This window comes from Brachionichthys hirsutus, chromosome 15 (assembly GCF_040956055.1).
Source record: "Brachionichthys hirsutus isolate HB-005 chromosome 15, CSIRO-AGI_Bhir_v1, whole genome shotgun sequence".
In the NCBI taxonomy this organism is placed as follows: domain Eukaryota; kingdom Metazoa; phylum Chordata; class Actinopteri; order Lophiiformes; family Brachionichthyidae; genus Brachionichthys; species Brachionichthys hirsutus.
The window spans coordinates 5,384,518-5,394,916 of record NC_090911.1 but is presented as its reverse complement, the minus strand read 5'-3'; the positions used below and the strand labels follow the sequence as shown (position 1 = coordinate 5,394,916).

Sequence of the window (10,399 nt, the reverse complement as noted above, 5' to 3'; positions counted from 1 at the left end):
AAATATGAAAAGAAAAGGAGGTATGCCAGCTGTGTCCCAGTTTACATTCACTCTGACAGATGGGTTCTACATTAAAGTATTTTTTTCTGAGCATGGCAAGTACCATAGAGCCATACTTCCCCCCCCCCCAAAAGTACTGCAGCCTACTCAGCCACAATCAGGTTGATTTGTTGAGAAGTGAAATACAGAATTTGGTCCAGGTTTCAATGCAGACCAGCTTGTTGCTTTAAAGCACTGCCTGAGAAAGCTATCAGATTCACCGGCATTCAACAGGATGTGAAACAAGCCCCGGCTCACAAAACACCGACAACCGGGGAAAGAGCCGGGGCATTCGGTAAAGGGGGGCAAATGAGACCGGCATGTCTGCCCTCACTGCTCAGGTTAGTACGAGAGCGCCTTCCCATCATCTGTACGAGGCCAGGATTTGACCTTGCATAAAACACATCAAAATGTAACCAGAGTGGACATAAATAAAATGACACAAAAGGAATGGAACGCCCTCGTCGGGGGCTGTGGTTGGTCTGCTGGATTTTAGTAGAGACAACTTCCTCAGGCAGGTTTCCCGTTTGAACACGAATGATATTTCGGCGTAAGGCTTTTTCTTAAACATTTGCTTTCCCCCATTGTCGTAGCTGTTGCCTTTTCGCTCTCTGGTCTGTTGGTACCGTTCAGCAGAAGATCTCAGGAGATGGAGCCTCTCCGGACTAACGGGTCCTGGGATCACAGGGGAAGGGAGGGAAGCACAGGGAGAGAGAACGGAGAGAGCAATGGAATTGTGAAGGGTTTATGTTTCAGTAGTCTGGAGTTTAACCTCACTTTCACCCCCTTTTTTCCTCTCCTGTGTCTCCTCCTCCTCCTCCTCTTCTTCCTCTTCCTCTTCCTCCTCCTCCTCCTCTGTGTGCTGCTCCAGCTCCTCCCGAGTGATCATCTCAAAGTCGTTTCCGTTGCTGTGCTGCGAGCCTTCGTCCTCTCGGCGGTCGCTGTCTGTGTCCGAGTGGCGATCCGTTCCTTCACCCTCGGCTTCTCTATTCTCCTCTGAAGCTGCCTCTTTGCTCTCCTCTTCGTCACCATCCTTCTTCTCGCCGTCTGACTTTTCCTCGCTGTCTGACTTCTGAGCCTTGGCGTTGTCCTTCTCTTCCGTTTTCTCCGAGCCCTTCTTGTTGCTGGCTCGAGGTCCTTTGTACTCGTGGGTGTAGAGAGGCCTGAACGAGTCGATGAATCCGACATCGGCCGTCAGGTTAGGGAGGAACCAGAAGTGGTGGCGCCCGCCCGTCACCAGCCATATGATCATAAAGAGGATGCAGCGAGCTAAGGAGAGAAGCAACATCCCTGATGATCAGCTACAGCAATGTTAGTGATTTTTTAAACCACTTTTTTTTTTTTTTTTACAAAATATGAACATCAACAGCTATATAAGAAGTAGCATTCACGTGTGTGAGGCCGCCATGCAGTATAGATTTACATTGCTGATGGCAGCAACATGCTAATTCGATTTTTTTTTTTGAGCACCTACCAACAGCAAGGAACAATATGCTGCCCACGAAGCAGCCCGCTGCCACACTCAGGTAATAAACTCCAACGCGCATTTCTGCCGGCCACAGCGGGAACAGCGTAGCCGCTATCACCGCACTGACTGAAACACACAAACGCACAATGTGAGCACGAAGGAAATTTGCAATCGGCAACAGATAACCATTGATTCATGTCTCGTTTTGATGAGTGGTGTGAGTTTTAGCCACCGACTCACCGAGTATTAGCCCCATGGCTACGGTCTTAAAACGGACAGGGTCATAAATCCACACATACACCTAAGAGGACAGAGATTTGGTTTCATTTAGGATCAAAGGAGTTCTCTCTTGTGAGCTCATCGTCTCCCGCTCTCACCTCATTTCCATCAAGAAACAGCTCGTCTTCGTGAGGCTCCAGTTTAAACTTCTTCTTTGCCTCTTTCTTCTTCTTCGGGGTCCCCGGACTGTCATCCTTATCACAGCAAATATCAAACGCGTAGATTAGAGGCAGATTATCGGCGCCAACATATATTATGAGCACAGTGGAGTTTTATTTCAGAGCAGAAGCTTGGAAATGTGCTTTCTTTCCATGAATTAGATGAGTCGTCACTCTGGAACTATTTTATAAGTCAAATCAAAACATGAGATCCTTCAACAGCGATAACCTGGCTCAGATGATCGAAGCGGGGTTTTATCGTCAGAGGAAAACAGAGCTCGTCACTTACAGTCTTCTCTTTCTTGGATTCAGAAACATCAGACTCCTTCTTCTTCTCTTTCTCCTTCTTCCCTTTTTTCTCCTCCTCTTTGCTGCCGTCACTCTTGGCCTTTTTCTTGTCTTTCTTCTCCTCCTTCTCTTTCTCTTTCTTGGTGTCTTTCTCCGGTTTTTTCTTCATCACCTTGAGGGCCCGGTGGAAGAACTGCTTCTTTAGTAGTCTACAACGAAATGAGGGATGAGATCATGACAAACTGATTTAGTTTAATCATCGCCGCGTAAAACGATTCTCCATCAGCGTGTAATGAGATGCGAAGGTTTCATTCCTCACTGCATATATTTGCAGCTCGTGTTTGTAAATGTAACAGTTCTTCACCCTTCAAGGCTAAACGCACCTTTGAGTTTAGTTTTCATGCCGGTCAGATAGTAATCAACGACATTTGTTCCGAGGGCCAGAATTGTTTCCTGAGGATGAGATGCTTTTGTAAAATAAAATACAATTATTGTATTCCAAGTTGGTTCTGAGGGTTTGGTCGTAAACCGACTTGGTCGTAAGTGGGCCCATGTTAAATAACGCAAGTACATTATGCTGCGTCATGATTCTGTAAATGAGGAGTAGGAAGAGACATCGTGGGTGAGACAGCAGAAACCGTCCTACACCCGATTGGCTGGCTCGCTTTCTGGTATGTCGTAGACAAAAAACAACAACAGGCCGGTGCGGTTGTAAAGTTGAACCATCGCTAGTCGCATAGGTTGTAAGTCGATGACCCCCCCCCCCCCCCGCCCCCGTGTTTCCTGTACTGAAGCAAGCCACAAGGGGCGAAGGCAATCACCAGCCGTCCATCACGCTCGCATGCAGTTTGTGAAGAACACGGAGGATAGCTTTCTGAACACGCGCTATATCGCCAAAAGTATTCGTTGCCTGCATTCAAATACAGATATGAGCTTCAGTGGCATCTCATTCTTAAACCTTGAACTTAATACAATGTCGGCTTCCCCTTTGCAGCAGTCACAGCTTCAACTCTTCTAGGATGGCTTTTCACAAGTTTTAAGTGTGTTCATGTGAGTGTCTCTCTTATCCAACCTGTTGCAGTAATCCACCACCGACTCCCTCGTTGTGAACAGCGCCTCCTCTCCTTTCTTAGCCTTGGCCCACTTGGAGTCCAGCAGACAATCCACCGCTTTGGAGGCTGATGGAGAAACACACACACAGACATTTAACATCAGCAACGCTATAATCAACTATTTATAGCGTGCATTAATCAAAATGTAAGCTCTTTAAAAAGTTACTCTTCATCCAATTAATAAATTCCAATAAAAATTTCCTAAAAATCAGCCTTGACCTGTCCGATATCAATGAACAAGTTCCAAGAGTTCCAATGAATGAACTTAATTAACCTTAAATGTTTAGATTTATTTTGGTATGGTATTTGGTATTTAAAACCGCTTAAAGACAAATTGGGTGAAACTCGGCCAGGATTTGTTTTTATTCTTAAAATTCCTATTTCCAAGGAAATGGAATAGGAAATATTGATTTCACATACTCTTCTTCACACTTATGACCGTTTTGGTCTCATCGACTCGCATTATAACCATACATTTAATTATTTATTGTTGTTTCTTATGTCTTGAAGAAGGGCAACATTGTTGTCTGGAGCTTAAAACAAATCAGAAATTTGACAAAAAAAGACATTAAAACATAAATATACAAAACTAAAAACTTCATATCTAGGCTAGGTCTGAGTTTGTTGAAATGATTTGATGTGGTGAAATCGGGGAAAAAATGTATACCATACATACATATATATGACACTTATGAGCGGGAGTATTTTGTACATAGGGTTAAAAAGTGTACGTTTTAAATAAACTTTTATTACTCAAATCAAAATGCAATGTTGTTCTACTTTTGGTACATAAAAGGTAAAACAACACTTTAAAGGGGCATCAAGGGTTGAACACAATTGCATAAAAGGGTCACGTCTGGCAATACAGGCGCTTTTCTTGAATAATCACGTTTCGGCTGTTGTCTCACGCTGAACAGCCGAGCACTGACCGATAAAGTAGTCGATCCTGTGTCCCATCACGTTGGTGGACTTGGTGGGACAGTTGAATCGGATGTACTTGGCCACTGCCTTCTCCTCATTGGTGGGCTTACTCACCTCCTGCACAACACAGACGAGCACATACAAAAACAATGGTAGGAATATTCTGGCATTAAATACAACCAATAGAATCGTTCTTTTATCCTCAAGCCCAACTGAACACAGGCAGCAAGCAGCATGAGGAAGACGAGCCCTTCATCCAGCTTTTGTTCAGAAGCAGGAATCAGTTACATAAAGCCCCTTTTTAAAAAAAAGCTTGTGGTAACTACCTACATAATCTGTTCCTGGTCTGGACAAAGTGTCCAACTAGTCTTTCATCACATGGAAAGGAGACACAGCTCTCATAGTATGTGGATTTTATTTGAATGCCAATAAAATACTTAATAAAAGCGGGACATTGGCTCTGTTGCAGCATCTTCTCACCATCTGTAATCAACACTCAGTAATCAATAACCTGCCGATATCACCGTCATTAGTACTTTGTACAGAACTATAGTTTATATTCCATCAAAGACTAGTCTTGGTTTTGACAATATGTAATTATTAATGAAAATACATATTGGTTTGAAATGTATATCCAGGTATGTGTTGCAAGGATATACAACACATGAGAGTCCTGGAAATCTGTAAAACACAATGTGCAAAATCACGTTTGTTGTGTAATGTAGTGATCTTTGTAGTTGCAGTCCAAACATAAGAGATAACATTACACGTGTGTTGTAATGCAACTGAAGTCCACCACGTAGAGTCCTTCATTTAGCCAAGTGGACATTCAGGAACACCAACCTCCAACTAGCGCACTTAGATTTAATTACTCCATTATTCACAGCCTCTCTAAAGATGCAGGCAGTTTATAATTAAATACTTCGAAAAATGTTTTTCATTTTCAGGCGATTCATAAATAATTCATTGGAGACTTTTGACGTAAGTGAATATGGAGGGAGGTTGAAGTTTTTCCACACTGATTTTAATTCAGTGCTTCATTAACATTTAATGAATTAACATTTAATGAAGCACTGGAATCGCCTCCGGGTACGCGTGTAACATGTAAACACGTCTGAAGCTGACGCATCTTACCTGCAAAATGTTTTAAGCCAGTTCTAAACGGCTGAGTGGTGAGACAGCTCGTAAACCCGCAGTTATAACTTCGCTCCGAAGCGTCGAACAGTGTATGAGTGCTTTACGTGGGAAGGGTAAATAGCTCGGGAACGTCACACCAAAATACAAACAATAACATCTGTTTTCGCTAACTCGCTAATGCTAGCTAACGTTAGCCATTATCTGGGTTCATCTCTAAATGGCCCCCCCGCCACGAGGATGATGCCATTTGCGGCAATCCAACAACAGATTATTAACGAGCGTCAGAGGATTACCGTTTACTCGGCAATTCATACTGACAATAATCTGTATGAAACAAAAAGATGTTACCTGGATTCGCTTCTTATGTCTCCTGCGCTCCGCCATGATCCTCCAACTCGGCTTGGAAACCGTGCGCGAGACTATCGACGCGTGTACAGCATAATATCGCGAGACTTTACGATTAAAGGGAGAAGGAGTTTCATGGTCTTTTGGGAGCTTTGAAGCCTAAATTGAAGGCTACTTATGTAAGTCTACATCATAACTAATTGACATAATTCCTTTTCAAAAAGCAGTTATTTTACAATGTGAGGACTTTTACACTTTGAATATTATTTGTGTTTTTATGATAATAATTTGTATCCAATTAAAAAATGTGAAGTATTTCTATGTCGGATGTTGTGGTCAGTTTAATCGCTCTCTTCTTCAGGAAGGCTCCTGATATTACTTTCTGGAATATAATTAGTGTAAGCTTTTGTTAAAATTTAAGTCATTCCAACTTTTAATATTTTAAGAAGTCTAAATTAGTGTCACGGGTTTTATATTGCTTCAGTTAAGAATTAATTTTCTGAGGACACTGTTGAAAATATGATGTATTTAGAGAACCAAAACAGTACTTTTATTCAGAATTCATTAGCAGAGAGAGAGAGAGAGAAAGAGAGCTTTAATAATCACTTTGGAAGGCTCCCTCAGGGAAATTCGGGTTCCAGCAGCATCATCGAGCACGGAGTCAGCAGCACACAGAGTGCCGAAGTAGAGAATATATATAAAAATATAACAATATGAAGGTATTACAATAGATTCCTGTGTAGAAAAATATTTTATTTACAATCTAACAAAATCCAATAAAGAAAATGTATCAAAGAATGAAATCTAAAATGCTAAAATAAGATATTCCACTATTTCTCTGTAAAAACCATTTGCAAAATGTTTCTAAGGATATATTGAAACAGAAATTAAAGATGCAGTAAGAAAAATAAACAAAAAGACCTTTCTATTGTCTTGTGACTGAACCTCCACAGCAATCTTACTGGAAAAAACACACGTGCATGTATATGCAATACAGAAACAAAAATAGTAGACACGTGGGCCCAGTGTGAATCAGTGCATTAAACACTCAGATAGTTTTAAAAAAGTTGAAAACTTCAATCCCGCTAACTGTTAAGGTGCTGTTGCTGGTCCAGACTGGATCTATCCACATTATGGGTGCGGGTCAGACCGTCTCACTGCTGGCAGAGGGAGGGGAGTTGTTTTCTGCATCATGGAGTAGCTCTGTGGATTTGGCGGCATCCGGGTCTCTTGGACTCGCCATCATCTCATCACTGTTGCAGTTGACAGGAGAGCCGGTGTCTGGTGAACGGTCCCCGGGTTTCACTGGGGTGGGCTGCAGAGTGGAGGTGGAGAGTGGCAGGTTCATCATGTACAGTGTGTTGCTCAGGCGCCTGGATACCTGTGGAAGAAGAAATGCAGTTATTGCAGTTTAAACTCCAGGGGTTCAAAGGGGAATTTTGATAGTTTAATCCTTAAATAGGGTGCCATGTGAAAAAGAGTCATCCCAAACATTTTTGAACTGGCCCAGAAAATGGATTTGTCCATGATCTGCCATGTTGTTAATTTACACATCAAAAATATTTAAGTATAGGGCCTCACACTTGATGTTCCCCACCTGTGAGCGGATCTTAAGAGCTGGTCCCAGCTTAAGTCCCAGTGTGTCCAGAAGATGCTCCTCTGACAGGAGGGGCAGTGTCTCCCCATCAATCATGTGGTCCTTGAACGTCTGCAGAGTGAGGACACAAAGGCAATAAACAATAAAACGACAGAAAGGGGAAAAGAAGACAAAGAAAAACGGAACTAACCTGTGCATATTCTGAACATGTGGGTATACTGTTGATAAAGTTGTACACGTCATTCACTGTCCACTTCCTTATGTCTTCAGATCCCTCATCGCCATTTAGAAAGAGATTTGGTGGACCTGGACAAAATCATGGCATTTATGAGACCGATCACAAGTTTGACACAGTTTCCAGTGAATGTGGAATTGTGTTCAAACGTCTGGCTGGTATTGTTTCATATACTATTTTACACCCACCAGGTGGAAGGAAGCCATTTCCAGTGACTGGGAACATGTAAGGCATGCCCGCAAGGGCTCCACCAGGGGTAGGATACATGAATTTCTCCTGGAAAGCTGAGCATTGGCTGGAAATGTCTTTATCGTTCGTGCCACTGTTGACCACATCTGAGCACCTGTCCTGGCTGTTCACGCAAGCTTTCCGCAGTCCTGGCTCCCCCTCTTTGTAATTCTTCCTGCTTCCTGTGGGGACCTCAGAGTCTATCTTTGCTTGATGATGCGTCTTGCTGCTGGCACACTCCTCCCCCATGTCCCCCTTTACCTCCACCTCTTTCTCCTCCCCAGATGTGGCTCCCAGGCTCTCTTCTACACTCTTGTCCTCAGCATGGCCCTTCAGGATAGCCACATGGCTCTCTGCACTCTTGTGAGCTGTCGGTCTCCTTCCGGCCCTGCGTCCCCTCTCCCTGTGGAGCGTGCTGATTGATGGGTAGGGGCTTGCTGACATGAGCATACTGTTGGAGTGCAGTTCATCCAGGGTAGGACGGTGGACAAAGACTTCGTGGCCATCTGGCATGCGCTGACGACCTCTGAATGCCATCGGATTTGAAGGGTAAGATATGGGATTATCAATTCCCATTAGTCCCTTCTGGTGGGCATTCTCCAGCTCCTTCTGATGCAGGATGGCATTCATTTCCATTCTGAATAGGAAATCAGGCAAATAATAGTCACAAATATTTAATGATGGAACCATATCAAACTCAAGGGACTGAATAAAGCAAGCTAAGACATGAAATGTCATGCAGATGAGTGTGTGGGTGAATTCTCTGCATACACTTACCTGGCTATGTTTTGCTTATGAATGAGCTCCTGTCGCCGTGCAAATGTTTCCATAGGCTCTGAGGGCAAGAAGCCATAACCAGCTGAGAAAGAGAAAAAGAAAGACTAGTCGTTAATACTCATTCAGAATAGCGTGCATAGTGCGGCCCATTCCTTCAGGGAATTCTCTCAGGCATGAAGAGTGAATTGGTTCACCTGCTCCAGGGAAAACTCTCCCAGGCAGGACATTGGCATGAGGAGGCAGAGGTGGACCCAGGTGGGGTCCCATGTGCATCTGTCTGCCATCAGATGGTACCATCTCAGTGGGAGGAACCAGCTCCCTGACAGTAAAACATTTAAATCATCATTATCATCATGTAGAAATATTATCAAGTGGTTCATATGATAGAAGTCAACAACAACAACAATAAACATATACAGAAAAGTGAATCAGATTTTAGTCTCCAGTAGCCATGTTGGATTCACTTGTGCACCTTTTCTTAATGGTGCCTTTTTCCATAGAGCGACTGGTTTGGCTTGTTCAGGTACAAACCTCTCCATGAAGCGAGGTTCAAACTGTCCCGGGACCCCCTGCAACCTCTGCTGGCCCTGTGTGAGGATCTGTGGAGTCATGGCCATCTGGTTTCTCATGATCAACTCCTGCCTCTGTCTAATCTCTACAAAGGAACACAAAGCGCCACAGATCAATGGGAAGCCGCAGCTTCAACATCGTTAGCAATGTAGAAGAAATGCAATGACCCAAAGCTGGAGACTGCAGCAGGTTAGAGATCCATGAGGATTAATGCATGTTAGGTCAAAGGTCGGTTTAACCCTTTCACAGCTCGTGGTTTAGACCAAATGCAGGAAATTAAGGCTTGCAAAGTTAGGAAATATCTTTATACAGCTTTATACACAGGGGCTTAAGTCTTTATTGGGCTCCTGTTATATTTTCTGTTCTGTTGTTTAATCGCCTCTGAGTTTTCAAGTCTCACCTCCTGCTGACATGCCATTGACCAGACGGTACCAGTGCTTCTCGTCCAAAGCCCCCTGCTCTCCCAGTGCCGTCATCTTCCTCAGCTGCTCTCGCGGTGTCATGACACATGTGGTTTTGACCTCCAATAGAATGCTGCAGAAGTTTAAAAGAGGGGGTCAATTGGAGAACTGTAGTTCTACAAGCTGGAACATGTAGCTGTCTAACTGGGTACTGGAATTTTGCATACTGCATACTGGAAGAATATTGTAATTGGATAAATGCATATTGTAATTTCCTCCTAATACCCATAGAGGGCAGCAAAGCACAGTACATTTAGGAGCGCAACTAGTCGTTACACTTAGTACTAAAGTATTTTGATATTTTTCCAAAAAGTATAATATGACATCTCACTAATATAAAATCATACAATTCTCTGGGCAATGTCGTTATATGCACCATAAAACACTGCTAGAAGCACATTTATTTGACCAATCAAACAGCACCAAACACCATTTAACAGCACAAAGGTGAGGCGTTTGTGGCGTTTCTGTGCACATTGATGCTCCAACCAACCTCAAATTCAATGTCTCTGTAAAACAAACCCTCATCGTAAAATTAAATCTAACGCTAACCTTATTAATAGCCCCTTAAATCATGTATACAAACAGAAATTACACACTTTTAAAAATATTTTTCATCTTCCTCTGCTGGTAAGAAAATATCCCTGTAAGTATAGCAATGAAACGCAATCACACAACACGGCCACATTGTTGTTGACTGGACCTGCAGCTTGTGTCTATAATCACAATGAACTTCGACACCTCAGCACCACAAAAATCCAATAACAAAATATGATACTGCAGT

General features: G+C 43.1%; 2 protein-coding genes across 2 annotated transcripts; both read right to left on the bottom strand.

Annotated features, from left to right (window-relative positions):
* Nucleotides 1-265: 265 nt before the first annotated feature.
* sec62 (SEC62 homolog, preprotein translocation factor) lies at nt 266-5,796 on the bottom strand. The gene is made up of 8 exons (XM_068749082.1): nt 5,751-5,796; nt 4,274-4,382; nt 3,305-3,410; nt 2,234-2,441; nt 1,885-1,980; nt 1,748-1,808; nt 1,514-1,633; nt 266-1,308 (listed from the first exon to the last, which is right to left on the bottom strand). Exons 1-8 carry the CDS (start codon nt 5,784-5,786, stop codon nt 785-787), a joined length of 1,260 nt encoding a protein of 419 aa, XP_068605183.1. The 5' UTR covers nt 5,787-5,796; the 3' UTR covers nt 266-784.
* Nucleotides 5,797-6,891: 1,095 nt separating this feature from the next.
* Nucleotides 6,892-9,657, bottom strand: samd7 (sterile alpha motif domain containing 7). The gene is made up of 8 exons (XM_068749246.1): nt 9,555-9,657; nt 9,116-9,239; nt 8,779-8,903; nt 8,585-8,666; nt 7,768-8,444; nt 7,535-7,650; nt 7,345-7,455; nt 6,892-7,128 (listed from the first exon to the last, which is right to left on the bottom strand). Exons 1-8 carry the CDS (start codon nt 9,655-9,657, stop codon nt 6,892-6,894), a joined length of 1,575 nt encoding a protein of 524 aa, XP_068605347.1.
* Between the last annotated feature and the right edge of the window lie 742 nt (nt 9,658-10,399).

What these genes read in the sequence shown, in the direction of transcription:
- sec62 (XM_068749082.1), bottom strand. Translation starts at nt 5,786, where the DNA reads ATGGCGGAGCGCAGGAGACATAAGAAGCGAATCCAG. An exon ending in AATCCAAGAAAGAGAAGACT is followed by an intron (nt 1,981 to 2,233) that starts GTAAGTGACGAG and finishes TGCTGTGATAAG; the next exon opens with GATGACAGTCCGGGGACCCC. An exon ending in CATATTGTTCCTTGCTGTTG is followed by an intron (nt 1,309 to 1,513) that starts GTAGGTGCTCAA and finishes TTCTCTCCTTAG; the next exon opens with CTCGCTGCATCCTCTTTATG.
- samd7 (XM_068749246.1), bottom strand. Translation starts at nt 9,657, where the DNA reads ATGACACCGCGAGAGCAGCTGAGGAAGATGACGGCACTGGGAGAGCAG. An exon ending in GAGAGTTTTCCCTGGAGCAG is followed by an intron (nt 8,667 to 8,778) that starts GTGAACCAATTC and finishes TCTCTTTCTCAG; the next exon opens with CTGGTTATGGCTTCTTGCCC. An exon ending in AAATGGCTTCCTTCCACCTG is followed by an intron (nt 7,651 to 7,767) that starts GTGGGTGTAAAA and finishes GATTTTGTCCAG; the next exon opens with GTCCACCAAATCTCTTTCTA.